Source organism: Schistocerca nitens, chromosome 2 (assembly GCF_023898315.1).
Source record: "Schistocerca nitens isolate TAMUIC-IGC-003100 chromosome 2, iqSchNite1.1, whole genome shotgun sequence".
Lineage (NCBI taxonomy): Eukaryota > Metazoa > Arthropoda > Insecta > Orthoptera > Acrididae > Schistocerca > Schistocerca nitens.
In genome coordinates this window covers 118,510,666-118,527,272 of record NC_064615.1, presented here as the reverse complement: position 1 = coordinate 118,527,272, position 16,607 = coordinate 118,510,666, and the positions used below count along the sequence as shown (strand labels likewise).

General features: G+C 42.1%; 1 protein-coding gene across 1 annotated transcript in view; it reads left to right on the top strand.

The window, feature by feature from the left end:
• Nucleotides 1–15,414, top strand: part of LOC126235794 (eukaryotic translation initiation factor 6) — a 33,389-nt gene extending 17,975 nt beyond the window's left edge. The window contains exons 2-6 of the mRNA XM_049944608.1: nucleotides 2,294–2,379; nucleotides 2,480–2,655; nucleotides 10,237–10,413; nucleotides 12,006–12,187; nucleotides 15,207–15,414. Coding sequence (XP_049800565.1) covers nucleotides 2,294–2,379; nucleotides 2,480–2,655; nucleotides 10,237–10,413; nucleotides 12,006–12,187; nucleotides 15,207–15,216 — 631 coding nt within the window. The 3' untranslated portion in view covers nucleotides 15,217–15,414. The remainder of the gene's footprint in view (nucleotides 1–2,293; nucleotides 2,380–2,479; nucleotides 2,656–10,236; nucleotides 10,414–12,005; nucleotides 12,188–15,206) is intronic.
• Nucleotides 15,415–16,607: the final 1,193 nt, after the last annotated feature.

The window sequence follows — 16,607 nt, the reverse complement described above, 5'->3', positions numbered from 1 at the left end:
CCTTCCCAATCCTTCCCTAACCCGAGCTTGCGCTCCGTCTCTAATGACCTCATTGTCGACGGGACGTTAAACACTAACCACCACCACCACCACCACCACCACCACCACCACCACTACTTCATCCCTCAGAGCTACCCATTCTTCTTCTACTGTATTTCTTTCCCCCATTCCTGTCAATTGTTCCCTTATGCTCTCCCTGAAACACTCTACAACCTCTGGTTCTTTCAGTTTATCCAGGTCCCATCTCCTTAAATTCCCACCTTTTTGCAGTTTCTTCAGTTTTAATCTACAGTTCATAACCAATAGGTTGTGGTCAGAGTCCACATCTGCCCCTGGAAATGTCTTACAATTTAAAACCTGGTTCCTAAATCTCTGTCTTACCATTATATAATCTATCTGAAACCTGTCAGTATCTCCAGGCTTCTTCCATGTATACAGCCTCCTTTCATGATTCTTGAACCAAGTGTTAGCTATGATTAAGTTATGCTCTGTGCAAAATTCTACCTGACGGCTTCCTCTTTCATTTCTCTCCCTCAATCCATATTCACCCACTACGTTTCCTTCTCTCCCTTTTCCTACTCTCGAATTCCAGTCACCCATGACTATTAAATTTTCGTCACCCTTCACTATCTGAACAATTTCTTTTATCTCATCATACATTTCTTCAATTTCTTCGTCATCTGCAGAGCTAGTTGGCATATAAACTTGTACTACTGTAGTAGGTGTGGGCTTCATATCTATCTTGGCCACAATAATGCGTTCACTATGCTGTTTGTAGTAGCTTACCCGCATTCCTATTTTCTTATTCATTATTAAACCTACTCCTGCATTACCCCTATTTGATTTTGTGTTTATAACCCTGTAGTCACCTGACCAGAAGTCTTGTTCCTCCTGCCACCGAACTTCACTAATTCCCACTATATCTAACTTTAACCTATCCATTTCCCTTTTTACATTTTCTAACCTACCTGCCCGATTAAGGGATCTGACATTCCACGCTCCGATCCGTAGAACGCCAGTTTTCTTTCTCCTGATAACGACGTCCACTTGAGTAGTCCCCGCCCGGAGATCCAAATGGGGGACTATTTTACCTCCGGAATATTTTACCCAAGAGGACGCCATCATCATTTAATCATACAGTAAAGCTACATGCCCTCGGGAAAAATTACGGCCGTAGTTTCCCCTTGCTTTCAGCCGTTCGCAGTACCAGCACAGCAAGGTCATTTTGGTTATTGTTACAAGGCCAGATCAGTCAATCATCCAGACTGTTGCCCTTGCAACTACTGAAAAGGCTGCTGCCCCTCTTCAGGAACCACACGTTTGTCTGGCCTCTCAATAGATACCCCTCTGTTGTGGTTGCACCTACGGTACGGCTATCTGTATCGCTGAGGCACACAAGCCTCCCCACCAACGCCAAGGTCCATGGTTCATGGGGGGAGGTGTGGGTTCATAAACATTTTATTTTTATCTATTACTACTTTTATGTTGTAATTTCATGTAATGACACATTCCATGACCTTGGAGATTTGCTCCTCACTTTGTTCCTACGGAACTCGACGTGTAAATATAATAAAAATAAAATGTTGAGAACATCTGTAATGAAAATTGCATCAGTACCATCACCTTTATTCTTGCATTGCATTTGGGGGAGATACCCTCCTGGAGAAGGTTAAGGTTATGGTTTACCAGTGGGACAAGAAACCACACACACACACACCAATGAGGTGTTTTCGGAGTTTGTGTCTCGCCCACATATCTTCCCGCTGCACAGTGTACCTTTACTTGCAGTGAATGTGGACATTCACTCCATGAGGGGAGCCCCTGTGTTCTGTCGTCTGCCACCCTTGTGAGTTAATTGTGAGAGTGTCACTCTCCACACTTGCGAGACTGTCTTATAGAAAGAAAAAAAAGGTACAGGTCTAGAAGTCCCTTGGCCATTTATCCTACACTGAATCTCGTCACAACTGTAGTCATAAATATTTTCAGCACAGAAATGAACATAATCCAACGTGGGAAGTTTCTCGACTGTAAGCAGAAAACCCGCGGACAGGTTCTCAATGCATTGAAATTAATTGTGACTGAAGTTGGCTTGTGTTGGTAATTAAACTAAAAATATCTCTCTCTCTCTCTCTCTCTCTCTCTCTCTCTCTCTCTCTCTCTCTCTGTGTGTGTGCCCTCTCGCCCTGTGTGTGTGTGTGTGTGTGTGTGTGTGTGTGTGTGTGTGTGTGTGTGTGCACGCACGCACGTAAAAATAAATAAATCTTAATAAGAAATTTGCATTCGTGGCTTTCAGTGTGTTTGAAGCTGAGTTGGCTGACACAATTCCTGTGATACATGCTTCCCTCGCTGGATGCCGAATTATTGGTCGTATGTGTGTGGGTGAGTGACAGTAAACTAAATTTTGGACATAGTTAAATGTTTATATATGATTTCTACAGCAATCATTTGCCATTTTTCTGATATTTATTATTTTTTACAGGAAATCGGAATGGTTTACTAGTTCCAAATTCAACAACTGACACTGAACTTCAGCATCTAAGGAATTCTCTACCTGACACAGTTCGTGTACAGCGTGTTGAAGAAAGGTTGTCTGCCTTAGGAAATGTCATTGCTTGTAATGATTACGTAGCTCTTGTCCATCCAGATCTTGACAGGGTAACTGTTCTTTCATTTTAAATTCAATGAATCTGTAGCTGGTTACAATAGACTCCACGATTTTTCTTTTTTTCTTGTTTTTTTTATTTTTTCTTTTTTTAATTTTTTTCTCCCTCCCCAATTTATAAAATTAGATTCTAGCTGCCTACCTACTGTCAATAAAATATGTCTTGTATGTAATAAACTTTAAAATGGCTTACATAGAACATATATGTCTCAGAATGTGTTTCTGTTTCATTGGAATTACGTATGTAATATTGGCTTTATAAAGTCTTAACAATAGCACATTATTTACCTGTAGAAATTGTTATTTGTTTCAGCTTCTGGGTACTGAATCCATTTTCCAAAAAATATCCATTTTAACTAAATGTTTATCATAGTGAAATAATAGTCATTAGAGATTTATCATAAGTAATCTGTGGATGACGGTACCCATCTCTGCCTTGCCCTCTCCACCACACTCATACTCACAGGGGTCTACATTCATGGCATCTTTTGGAGACTGCTTCTGATTCTCAAGCACAACTACTGCTTGCTGCCTCACTTCTCCATGGCTACCCTGTTCGTGTCGTTGCCCATAGGACTGTGAATTCTTTCTGTGGTGTAATTTACACCAGGCTGCTCGACGGTCTAACCGAGGCTGAAATCCAGTCTTACCTCTCTGAACATGGTGTCATTGCCGTCCATCGTGTAATGAAAAGCTAGATTCCTCCTTAGTGCCCACCCGCAATATTTTCCTCACCTTTGATGGAGTGGTGCTACCGTCCAATATCAAAGCAGGGTATGAAATTGTTACAGTCCGGCTGTACATTCCAAACCTGATGCACTGCTACCAGTGTCATGGTGTCAATTTTACTAGAATGTCTTGTCGACACCCAGCCAAATGTGTAACCTGTGGTAGGGATGCACACAAGGGCAATTGTCCACCTCCTTCTCCCCACTGTATCAACTGCAATGGTGGCCGTGCCACCTCCTCCCGGGATTGTCCCATGTATCTTGATGAGCGGCTGTCCAAGATATCCGGATAAAGGAAAAAGTGCCTTTCCAGTAGCTCGTAAGCTACTGACTACTCGTAAATCCTGTGTTCTCCCGTCTGGCACCTGTAGTTCTGTTCTTGTTACCCCTCGCTCCATGAAGGACATGGCCATGCAGGCGTCTGACCTCTGATTCAGCTGTGAGGTTGTGAAATCGCCCAGTATCAAGGTAGCATCGTCATCCCCCCCCCCCCCCCCCAATCCAGCTATGCAACAAACTGTCAAACTCTTGCCTCAAGGGGCGAAGCCACAATCTACACAACTGGTGGATCGGATAAGACAGAAGGAGTACTCCTGTGTTGACTTCCTCCGTTGCTCCATCTAAACAACACCCGAGTCTTCCTCTAACCCGAAAAGCTTGAAGAAGTCCACCAAAGGCAAACGGTCTTCTCCTTTGCCAACTCAAAGATCCTCTTCAAGGATGTCTTTCCATGATACCTTAGCCCGGCTGACCTCCGTATCGCCAGTACACACAACCAATCATTTTTCAGCATTGGACTGCACGGACCAACCGCACGAGCAAGCCGATGCTTCTGTGGACACCTTGGAGCAGGATCCTCCTGCTTTTGTGCCCTGTAATAGTGACTTTACACTGGCAGTCACCCAGCAGCCGCCAAGTTGACACACTGACATCTCTTCCTCATTATGACTGTCCTCCAATGGAACGTTTGTGGCCTTTGTTCTCACAAAGAGGATTTACGGCTGCTTTTAGCATCACAGCATCCCCTTGTACTCTGCCTTCAGGAAACGAAATTGCACCCTCATGACTGCTTTGAGCTTTCACATTACTTACCGATTCGTTTTTGACCTTCCCCCTGAGGTCGCAATTCCTTCTCATGGGGGTATAATGCTGCTCATACAGGATGACATTCATAGTCGGCCCATCTCCCTGACTACCAATCTTCAAGCTGTTGCAGTTCGCCTTTTCCTTCCCTACCGTACTTTTTCCCTCTGTGCCATTTATGTCCGTCTGTCATTCATTGTCACCAGGGCAGACTTACTTCAGCTTATTGGGCAGCTATCTCCCCCATTTTTGCTACTCGGTGACTTTAATGCACATCATCCCCTTTGGGGTTCTCCCAGGACCTGTTGGAGAGGTGCCCTCTTGGCTGACCTTCTTAACCAACTTAACCTCTTCTGCCTTAACACTGGAGCACCTACATCCTTTCTGACTCCTCGCACACCTATCCTTTTGCATTGCCCAGCTTGCCCATCATCTTGAGTGGTCCGTTCTTTCTGACACCTACTCGAGCGACCATTTCCCGTGTGCTTTCCGTTTGCTGACTCCTACCCTACCCAATCCAGATGCATGCCCAAATGGCAGTTCACTAAGACTGACTGGCAGCTTTACTCCTCTGTGGTGACCTTCACCCAGTTGTAATGCCCAGGTGGAATATCTCACAAATGTTATCCTTACTGCTGCGGGACATTCCATTCCTCACATTTCCTCTTTAGCACGTCATGCCCCAGTCCCTTGGTAGACTGAGGTGTGCCGCTATGCAATTCATACACGGAAATGCGCACTCCACATTTTTAACTGTCATCCTACTATAGCAAACTGCATTCATTATAAACAGATGCGTGCATGTCGTTGCATTCTTCGGGATAGCAAAAGAGCTAGCTGGATTTCATTCACTAGTTCTTTTAACAGTTTCACCCCTTCCTCTGTTGTGTGGGACAACCTCCAACAGTTCTCTGGGATCAAGATCCATTCTCCAATTTCCGGCCTGACAGTATCAGACAATGTTATTGTGGACTCTATTGCTATCTCCAACACCTTGGGCAACCATTTTGTGGAAGTTTTGAAATCTCCCCACTATCACCCTGCCTTCCTCCACCGGAAGTGAGCGAAGGATACTAAGGTGATACCCTTCTCTTCTTCAAATCGTGAGTGTTACAGTGCCGCCTATACTATGAGGGAGCCAGATCATGCTCTCCGTTCATCCCTATCCTCCGCCCCAGGGCCAGACGCCACGCACATTCAGATGTTACAGCACCTGTCTCTTGCAGACAAGCATTTTCTGCTTAACACGTACAACCGCACCTGGGCAGAGGGCACATTTGCCGAGTGCTGGCGTGATGCCACCGTCATACCCATACCTGAGCCCGGTAAGGACATAAACCTTCCTTCTAGCTACTGCCCCATCTCTCTTACCAGCTGCATTTGCACGGTGATGGAACGTGTGATTCATGCCTGACTGGTATGGTGGCTCAAGTCTTGCAATTTACTGACAAATGCACAGTGTGGATTTAGATTGTGGCGTTCAGCAGTTGACCATCTCGTTACTTTGTCCGCCCATGTCATGAATGGTTTTCTGTAGGAATCCCAAACAGTGGCCATGTTTTCCGACTTGGAGAAGGCCTACAACACCTGCTGGAGAACTGGTATCCTCCGTACTCTTTACACATGGGGTTTCCGTGGCCGCCTGCCCTGTTTCCTTCAGGCATTTTTAAAAGATTGAGTTTTCAAGGTGCGTGTGGGTTCTGCCCTGCGAGACACCTTTATCCAGGAAAACGCTGTGCCTCAGGGTTCCGTCCTGAGTGTTGTCCTCTTTGCTATCGCCATTAACCCTATAATGGCCTGTATCCCGCTTGGCATCTCCAGCTCCCTTTTTGTTGACGATTTTGCAATCTATACAGTTCTCGACAGACCTGTCTCACTGAGCGGCGTCTTCAGCGATGCCCTGGTCGTCTTTACGCCTGGAGCATTGACAATGGCTTTCACTTTTCCACTGACAAAACCTTCTGTATGAATTTCTGGCGATGAAAGTGGTTTCTCCCACCATCTTTACATCTTGGGCCTGTTGCCTTTCCGTTCGTTGAAACTACAGTGAAACCCCGCTTTTACACTTTTCAAGGGTCTTCAAAAAATTGTGTAAAATGTGAGAAAATGTAAAATTGGGAAATAATGTTTTAAGCTGTATAAATTGTGTATAGGATACCCCCTTGCACTTTATGTATGATATATGTACATAACAGGCATCAAAAGATTTGGCAGGGACTTCTTTTACTATCTAATGAAGGTTTATCATCTAATAAAAACTGCTGATGTAACTGGAAATGATAACTGTCTGGGAAGTATGAATGTTTGACTCAATTTCACGTCATAAACCATGTTTTTGAAAGCCTGCAGCTGTCATTCATTATTTAAATAATAAAATACTGAAAGAGTTACATATTTTTTCATGCTTAGTATCACTCTTTTTCAAGAATTTTTTCTCGTAGTCAAGTGCAAATATGTAAATAAGTATTTTGTATGGTGTTTGAATATGTATTATTCTGCGTCTCTTGCACTGTAGTCATCTTTTTGAGGTTGTGAGGTACTGTGCTTCATCAGTTGTGTAGAAAACCACACACACTCAAACTATCACCCACGTTGTTTGTTTGTGTAACATCACAAAAAATACATACGTAAATACTGCACTTGACAACAAGAACAAATTCTCGAAACACGTTTTGCTCAGCATGAACACAATACATAACCAATTCTGTGTTTACACTAAAAAATATGAGCAACAAAAAGTGAACGATGTTGTCGACTAATGCTCCACATGGCCATATGCCGAAACATGCTAAATAGGGTTCGACAAAGGTGTCACGATGATCACAACAAGCACGAAACTGCATTTGCACAGTAGAGACAGTTTGGAAATGGTTGTGATTGGTCACAGTATCTTCATTCTAGTTACTTCCATCAGCCACTACGTCAAGTAGAACTTTGCAGCTGCAGGAGATATGGCACGAATTGCTACAACTTTTACTAGTTTACCGGTTCAAATCCACTGAATAGAGTGCCCTGGTGTCAGGAAACTTAACCACTTAATATTTGTAAACACTACTGGACGACCAACATCATGCCAGCATCACATTTTCTCCACAAACATTTTTTCGTAACGTGTAAATCGCGGGAAAATTATAAATATATTGATGCAAAATCAGGTGTAAATTAACATTTTGGGAATATGAAATTTGATGGGACCCATAAAAAATGTCGTAAACGGTGGGAAAAAGTTAATTCCAGGAATGTAAAAGTGGTGTTATAATGTACGAAATTCCTGGGGGGCTCATGCTCGATAGGAAACACTCTTGGTCCCTCCCTGTGTCTTAGGTGTCAGCCCGCTGTACACGGTTCCTTAAAGTCCTACGTGTCCTCAATGGTACTTCCTGAGGTGCCAATCGAACCACCCACCTCCATTTGTACAAGACCCTTGCCCGTTTGAAACTCGACTACGGGTGCTTTGTTTATGCATCTGCATGCCCATCCCTCTTACGCCGTCTCAACACTGTCCACCATTGTGCCATCCGTTTGGCCACGGGCGCCTTTTACACTAGCCCAGTTGAGAGCCTGTATGCTGAAGCTGCTGAACTACCACTGTCCTACCACCATGACTTTCTCCTCAGTAGGTATTTATGCCGTTTGTCTGCCATGTGTGGCCAACCATCCTGTGCCTCCTTCTTTGACGATTCCTTTGATCATTAGTATGGGACACGTCCCTCTCCTCTGTTACCTCCTGGAGTCCGCTTTCGGCACTTAATACGGTGGCTTAACTTCACGCTACGTGCAACTTTCCCGGTGGGTGTGAACCCTCCACCACCTTGGCTTCGTGAAGCGGCTAATGTTAACCTTGGTCTTCATTCGCTTCCTAAGGACACGACCTTCGAATGGAACTTCGTGATAGTGCCTTTGTATACACTGATGGTTCTCGGACTGACCGTGGGTTCAGGTGTGCCTTCGTCATTGTCACCCGTGTCTTTCAATATCGGCTTCCAGCACACTGCTCAGTCATTACAACCGAGCTCTTTGCCTTGTATCAGGCCACAGAGTACATCCGGCAACATAGATTTTAAATTGTGTCCTCTGCTCAGACTCACTCAGCACTCTTCAAAGTCTGTGTGCGCTGTACACTGCCCGTTCCTTAGTGCAGCGGATCCAGTAAAACTGTCATTTGCTCACTCTTGGTGGAGCCAGTCTGACGTTTCTGTGGGTTCCTGGTCATGTCGATCTGCTGGGAAACGAGGCTGTTGACACTGCTGCCAAGTCTGCAGTCCTTGTACCTGAGCCTGCTAGTACCTATATTCCCTCCGATGATCTCTGTGTTGCTGTCAGCCAGGAGATGGAGTCCCTTTGGCATTGCCAATGGTCCTCCCTTCAAGGGAATAAGCTCCAGCTTATTAAGCCTCTCCCAATGGCTTGGATGACATCCTCTCAGCCCTTCTGCCGGGAGGTGGTCATTTTAACTAGGCTGCGTATTGGGCAGTGCCTTTTTAGCCATCGTCATTTGCTAAGTGGTGCTACCCCACGACTTTGTACACATTATGCACAGGTTTTAACTGTCAGCCACTTCCTGATGGAATGTCCAGTTTTTAACTGTTTATGTTCCCGCTTGGGTTTGCCATCTGATTTATCGGCCATTTTAGCAAATGTCATGCGGGCTGTCGACCGCGTTTAACTTTTTATGTCAAAGGCCACTTAATTTTTAGTTTTGTACCTCCGTTTCTGTATGGTGTCTTTTTTAGCCCTTTTTTCCATGTACCTGTTCTTAGCTGACTTCTACTATGTCAATTGGGACTGACATACAGTCGTTTTTTAACTCCTCTTTGTCTTCGTGTTCTCTAGTTTTGACTTGGGTGTGTATGACCCCAGTTTTGTGTGTGTGTGTGTGTGTGTGTGTGTGTGTGTGCGCGCGCGCGCGCACTGAGCAGATTTAATAATTTAATGTTAGATTTAATGGAAATGCTATTGACGTCTGAAAGATCGAAATAAAGATATGCCAAACTGTGCCAAAAATTAGCCACTGGAATACAGGGTGTCTAGGGATGAACTGCTGAAGCAAAACAAAACCAAACACACGTACTGGGGCCATCTGGATGATCAGTGATTTTTGTGTTTTACCCAGTGGTGATTCACCACCTTAATGTCTGCTGAAATTGCTGTTGTATGCAGGGAGATATGCTCTGCCATTTTGGCCAACTACATATATGCTTGCATATCCACATCCATACCATCTTCTTGCTGCCATGCCACCCATGTGACATAAAACTCACTAGTTTCCTAGATATTCTTCATTCTTTTTAAGCAGTTCATCCCTAGACACCCTGTATTCCAGTGGCTAATTTTTGGCACAGTTTGGCATATCTTTATTTCGATCTTTCAGACGTCAATAGCATTTCCATTAAATCTAACATTAAATTATTAAATCTGCTCCATGAAATGAGGCTCTCAGTAAGCACCATTTCCACAGTATCAACCATGCATTTGCACAGTTTTCTTGTTTAACTTATTTTTGAACTGCATCTTGTTCAGTGGACTGAACTGACTACCAAAGACTTCTGGAGAAATGGGTTTCAGATTTCTATCTCATCTGTTCCCTTAAATCCTTTCAAATAGCTGTCTTCTCCATAAATGGGCCAACAGTGTAAGTGCTCAGTCGCATATAACATTAATGGACATTTAACGTAACATTTATTCTTGTTGAAGGGAGTTTGGAAGATATAGTAGAGGTCTACTGTAATTCTTTATTAATTTATTACACTGATTTGTTTTCAGGAAACAGAAGAAATTTTAGCAGATGTTTTGAAAGTAGAGGTTTTCAGGCAAACAGTTGCCTCTAATGTGTTGGTTGGATCATACTGTATCCTCTCTAATCAAGGTGGTTTAGTTCATCCACATACATCAGTGCAAGATCAGGATGAATTATCTTCATTGCTGCAGGTTCCGTTAGTGGTGAGTGTAATTCTATTCTCTACATCCAGTATTTTGTTTCTGTGGACCTTACATTTTATATCATTCAGAAGAAAATACATAAAACTAGTCAACTGTATCCCCAGAAATATCTGTGCTGTGTGTTTCAGTAATTAAGCATATTGAGATGCTATTGTTACAATATATTGCAAGTCCTTCTGCAAATGTATGGCAAAGGTTAATTTGTAATGACAATCCCCTATTCCTCTTATAAACTGATCTGCCAGAATGTTATAACCACCTACCTAACAGCCAGGATGTCCACCTTTGGCATGGATAACAGTGGTAACACTTCATGGCATGGAAGCAATGGTGCCTTGGTAGGTCGCTGGATGGAGATGGCTCCACAGTGAGCTCTGACATGTTCAGTCACATCCCAGATGCATTCGATCATGTTCAGAGTTCAGATCTGGCAAGTTGGGGGGCCAGCATGTCTACTGGAACTTGCCACTATGTCCACTGTGTTCTTCGAACCACTCCATTGCACTACTGGCCTTGTGACACAGTACATTATCTTGTTGAAAAATGCCACTGCCGTCAGGAAACACGATTGTCATGAAGGGATATACGTGGTCTGCAACCAGTGTATGATATTTTTTGGCCATCATGGTATCTTGCATGAGCTTCACAGGACCGATGGATGCACACATAAAAGTTCTCCAGAGCATAATGGAGCTGCCACCAGCTTGTCTCTATGTCACTGTACAGGTGTCAAGCTCTTCCCCTGGAAGATGACGGATTTGCACCTTCCCATCGGCATGACAAAGGAGGTATCAGGATTCATGAGGCCATACAACACTCTGCCACTGCGGCAACATCCAGTGCCAATGGTCATGTGCCCATTTCATTTGCAGTTGCCAATGTCGTGGTCTTAGCATTGGCTCGTGCATGGGGCATCGGCTGCAGAGGCTCATTGTTAGGAGTGTTTGATGCACTGTGTGTTGTTCAGGCACACTTGCACTCTGCCCAACATTAAAGTAAAGTTCCGCCACAGTTCGTTGCCTGTGATATTTTACCAATCTGCCCAGCCTAGGACGTCAGACATCTCTAATAAGGGATGGCTGCCCAACCCCATGACGTCTGTACAAGTTTCACCTTGATTTTGTCATGTGTTGAAAACACTCACCACAGCACTCCTTAAACATCCGACAAGTTGTGCAGTTTCTGAAATGCTCATGCTGAGCCTCTTGGCCACACAAGTTGCCCTCTGTCAGACTCGGATAGATCATGCGCCATTCCCCTTTTACACGTGGACAGCACTCACTGATACTACATGCACCATGCATGTGTATGACTAGCAGTCATTTCTCGCCATTTGACGCTGATATCGCCTGGTCAGGTTTATATTGATAGGAGGTTGATGGTCATAATGTTCTGGGTGATGAGTGTATAATTCATACAACTATGAAATTTTCAAAGTGGGATGAAGCAGAATATCACAGTGAAGTGAAAGTAGCAGAGATATTTTAATTTATTTATTTGATAGGTTTGGTTGTACACTGTTGACTAATCATTATTTATAAGTAAGAGCCAGTTGCCTATCATTCAAATACACTGAGTATAATTTGTTACAGGCCGGAACAGTCAACAGAGGATCGGAAGTTATAGCTGCAGGAATGGTTGTTAACGATTGGTGTGCTTTTTGTGGAATGGACACCACTTCCACAGAGTTATCAGTAATTGAAAGCATCTTTAAATTAAATGATGCACAGCCATCATCAATAGCAACATCAATGCGAGCATCCTTAATTGAAAGGTATTTTCTATGAGTTGATCAGCTATATGTTGTTTGATAATTAATTACTGCAACTTGCCGGCTGCCACTGATGTGAAGTAAAACAGTGGCTTTTTGAATCACTTGTTTGGTGTGTAGATTAGTGTAAATATATCATTTATCTTATTTCTGAATGTTGTGTTCATCAGTTATTTGGTTCCAGCAAGTATTTTAGTTGCTGTATTTAATACAATTTTGACATTAATTTTATTGTAGCTTGCATTTTCCTGTTACTGTACATGAAGTCATCACAGTTCTGTTGATCCATTGGGTTTTTCATCAGTGAGCAATGGCTTTCCTTTTATATGTGGATTAGCACCTTTCAACACTTCCAAGTAACATTTTATGAAAGGTGCTAATTTACCAGAATACTGGCCAGCATAGAAATGGATCATCATGCTAACCTTGCTCAACATAAATGTGTTGTCGTGCAACCTTGTTCACTTTTGCCATACAATTACGTTAAAACAGAGGCATAAATAAGTGTATAAAAAGGTTGCAGCGTGCTTCTTTTGTATAGTGATATAATAAATAGTTCAGTTTGTGAATAATGGGCACTATGGGAGAGCCACACAAGAAAGGCAGTGATGACAGGGGTTGGGGTGAGGTGAATATGTAGGAGGCCGGCCGCGGTGGTGTAGCGGTTCTAGGCGCTCAGTCCGGAACCGCGCGACTGCTACGGTCGCAGGTTCGAATCCTGCCTCGAGCATGGATGTGTGTGATGTCCTTAGGTTAGTTAGGTTTAAGTAGTTCTAAGTTCTAGGGGACTGATGACCACAGATGTTAAGTCCCGTAGTGCTCAGAGCCATTTTTGAATATGTAGGAGAAAAGAGTTTATTACTGTATCTCCAATCCCTCTTGGACTGCGATATCAATAATAAACACTGTTATTTGAACATCTTTGAACTCCCACTAGACATGATGTTACTGCCTTGTGACATGCCCGTGCCTTACTCCATCAAAATGTCATCCAGTAATCACAGAAACATTGTGTCTGAAAACTGTAACTTGGTGGGCAGTAGAGGTCAGCGCAAAGATCTACACATTAGAAAAAGAACTAGTGTTGACAAGATGTGTTCATATGCACAATTGTCTGCTTCTGCACATTGTTTGGAATTACACTATAAAGGAGCTGCATTTACCGTATTTACTCGAATCTAAGCCGCACTCGAATCTAAGCCGCACCTGAAAAATGAGACTCGAAATAAAGGAAAAAAAAATTCTCGAATCTAAGCCGCACGTGAAATTTGAGACTCGAAATTCAAGGGGAGAAAAAAAGTTTTAGGCCGCACCTCCAAATCGAAACAAAGTTGGTCCATTGTAATATGAGACACAATTTAGGTCGAATGAATGACGATACAGCTACAGTAGTTTGGTTCGAGTCGTAAGCTTAGCAGTTAAGCTTTACCAGGTGGCCATTGCTATGCGTCAGGCGCTCCGTCCGTATTTATACGGAAACCCTTCCTTTTTCATGTGCTTCGTCTGGTTTGAATCGATTGCTTATTTTGCTTTGATCTGATAAGTGCCGTTTTCTTTTGTTATAGGTGTTTACGTCACTCTAAGCTGAAAATGCATTACTGTACTGTGTAATGCATTGTTTGTCGCATTTTGATAGTGCGTGTTTATGGCATGTCACCGCTCGCGGCATGACTTGCTTTTGTGCGCACTACCGCCGCTTTTAAAAAAAAAAAAAAAAAAAAAAAAAAAAAAAAAAAAAAAAAAAAAAAGGAATCGTCTCATTAGTGAAACAATGGCAAGAGACTGCTATTTGTTGTTACTTACACTGCTGCTTTGTTTGATAATGATCACCAAGAACCAAATAATAGACTGCGTATGACAGAAAACATGTTCTGAACGAGAGTTAGGCGGAAATTTTTCTCCGTTTGAAAATCTTTGCGGCCGCTTCTTTAGTACATAAAATTCTGCACAGAAATTAGAGTCGTCTTAGATTTAAAAATCTAGTCAGTTGCCGTGCTTCATTTATGACTGTATCACTATTAGGCATAAGAATAATACGAATATAAACATGACACGATATGTATATTCTTCCGCGTTTGCTGTTGTCTCACTCTAGTTTCGTAGTTTATTAGGCAGACAGGATTTAAATGAGATAGCAACAAACACGAAAGAATACATGGCAAAATGTTTATATTCGTATTATTCTTATGGTGAAGAGAATACTGCGTGTGATTCACATTTCATCAGGTTCCTATTAGCAACCATCTCTTCTCACAGGTAGGAAAAAATTCAGAACGTAGAGTTGGCCATATTGACAAACATCCCAACAGTCTCGCCAGTCGGATTTTCGTAGTACATTGAAATGCTGCTACACTCGAAGATGAACAATATGGAACTTGTATTTACTTCCTTGGATAATGTATGATAATGCAGTGGTCGAAACTCGGGGCGGAGAAAAAAAAGCTCGTCTTCCCCCCCCCCCCCCTTTTTTTTAACTGACGCTGAGGTTTTGGCACCAGTATTTATCTTTGTGCCTACAAAGCATGCTTGTGTAGTGCTACATATATTCGACGGCAGAAGTTAGTTGTGGCGGCACCTACCAATATTTTTCAGAACTTCGCTTGCTTTGCACTCGATTCTAAGCTGCAGACGGTTTTTTGGATTACAAAAACCGGAAAAAAAGTGCGGCTTAGATTCGAGTAAATACGGTACTGAGATAATCAAACTGTTTTAATTAGATATCAGCCAACAGTAATCATCCAGGCAGATTTGATCAAGATCTGGCTGACATTTGATAATCCTGATGCGCTCAATTAATATCATGCATTTCATTAAAGTTCTTCAAATGGGCCATTATCTATCGTGCCGCTGACACACAGCACTGATACTGTTGCATGCCAGTATTCTGCTACAGAATTTTGGTATCCTTCCTACTTTTCACTCTTTCCTGCCCTGAGCCCTGCTCAAAATGAAGTAAATATTTCATTCAATGAAAGTAATTTTCTTTGCAATTCATATTTAATATGCTATATTTGTCTTCCAGTATGTCGTGACACGTGACATTGCCATCAGTAAAGAGAAATCTTCATGGAAAAAAAATTGCAGTATCGCTTCAGAAATATGCTGCATGGTGTCATCTGGTAAACAACTCTTCAGAAGTGTAATATTGAGGACAGTTCGTGTAATTATTGAGCTCATTTATTGTTGAAGTCTTTTTTTTACATAATACATGGAAATAATGCACACTTTCATTATTTTGTTTACTTCAGAAATTAATAAAAGTATCCCTTATGTTTTATCCTCAACCTTTTTAATGCCAAATATGATGTAATCGTGATAGAAAATTACTGTGAAAATTGACCAGCTTATATTGTGATGCAGTGAAAGAAATCTTCGTGGTAATAAAAGTTCCCAGTTCACATTTTTATTCATTGTGAACAGTGCAGCTCCAAGTATGTGGCTTCATTAACTGGAGGTTGGTGGAATTACTTAAGTTTTATGCCAAACAAACCAGTTTGTAAGCCCATATATTACAGGTGTTTAAGGACATAACATGATCAGATTCATTCATTATCCCTGCTAATACCCATTTGTTTGTTTCTTTCTGTAAATGCTTCTATTAACAGTCATTTGAGGTTTGCTTACTAAAATACGTGAATTTTACAGTTCAATCAACTGAATTGTCCTTTTGATTGCAGTAAGACACACGGCCACCCTTGAGTTCAGTACACCCTTATTCCTTGTTGAAATTTGCAAAATATTTAAAGAACTTTATGTATACAAACAAATCTATGAAGAAATACTATTTATTGTTTACAAACATAGGAAAGTTCAGGTTGAAATATCAACAATAATATGGAAAGGATAGATTGATAATCACCATAAAGATGACACACTGAGTTGCAGACAGGCACAACGAAAAGACTGTTACACAGAGCTTTTGACCAAAGCCTTCCTCAGAAAGGAAAACAAATGCACACACATTCACACAAGCAAGCACATCTCATACACAAATGACTGCTTTTAACCAGAGATAGCAGTCACGTGTGTGAGGTGTGCTTGCTTGTGTGAATGCATGTGTATTTTCATTTCTGAAGAAGGCTCTGACCAAAAGCCCAGTGCCTAACAGTCTTTTAATTATTCTTATCTGCAGCTCAGCATGGTGAGTAGCAATCTATCCTTTTCCTAATACTACTCGTATTTTTATCTGACAGCATGTAAACTTGCTGTAAAGAAATTTTGCAGTAAAGAAATTTTCCTGGTACATTGTGGAAGCTTATTTTTCAACCATTGTTGCAAGGTGAAAAATGGTAAGCGAGAGAGAGATTTTACCATTTGTGTATTCTGTGAAATTTGAAATACATATTGTTGATGTCTTGTCATTTTATTCTCAGTGACACTTGAAAATCAATAAATGAAGGTGGTGTAAGAAATGTTATTTAAA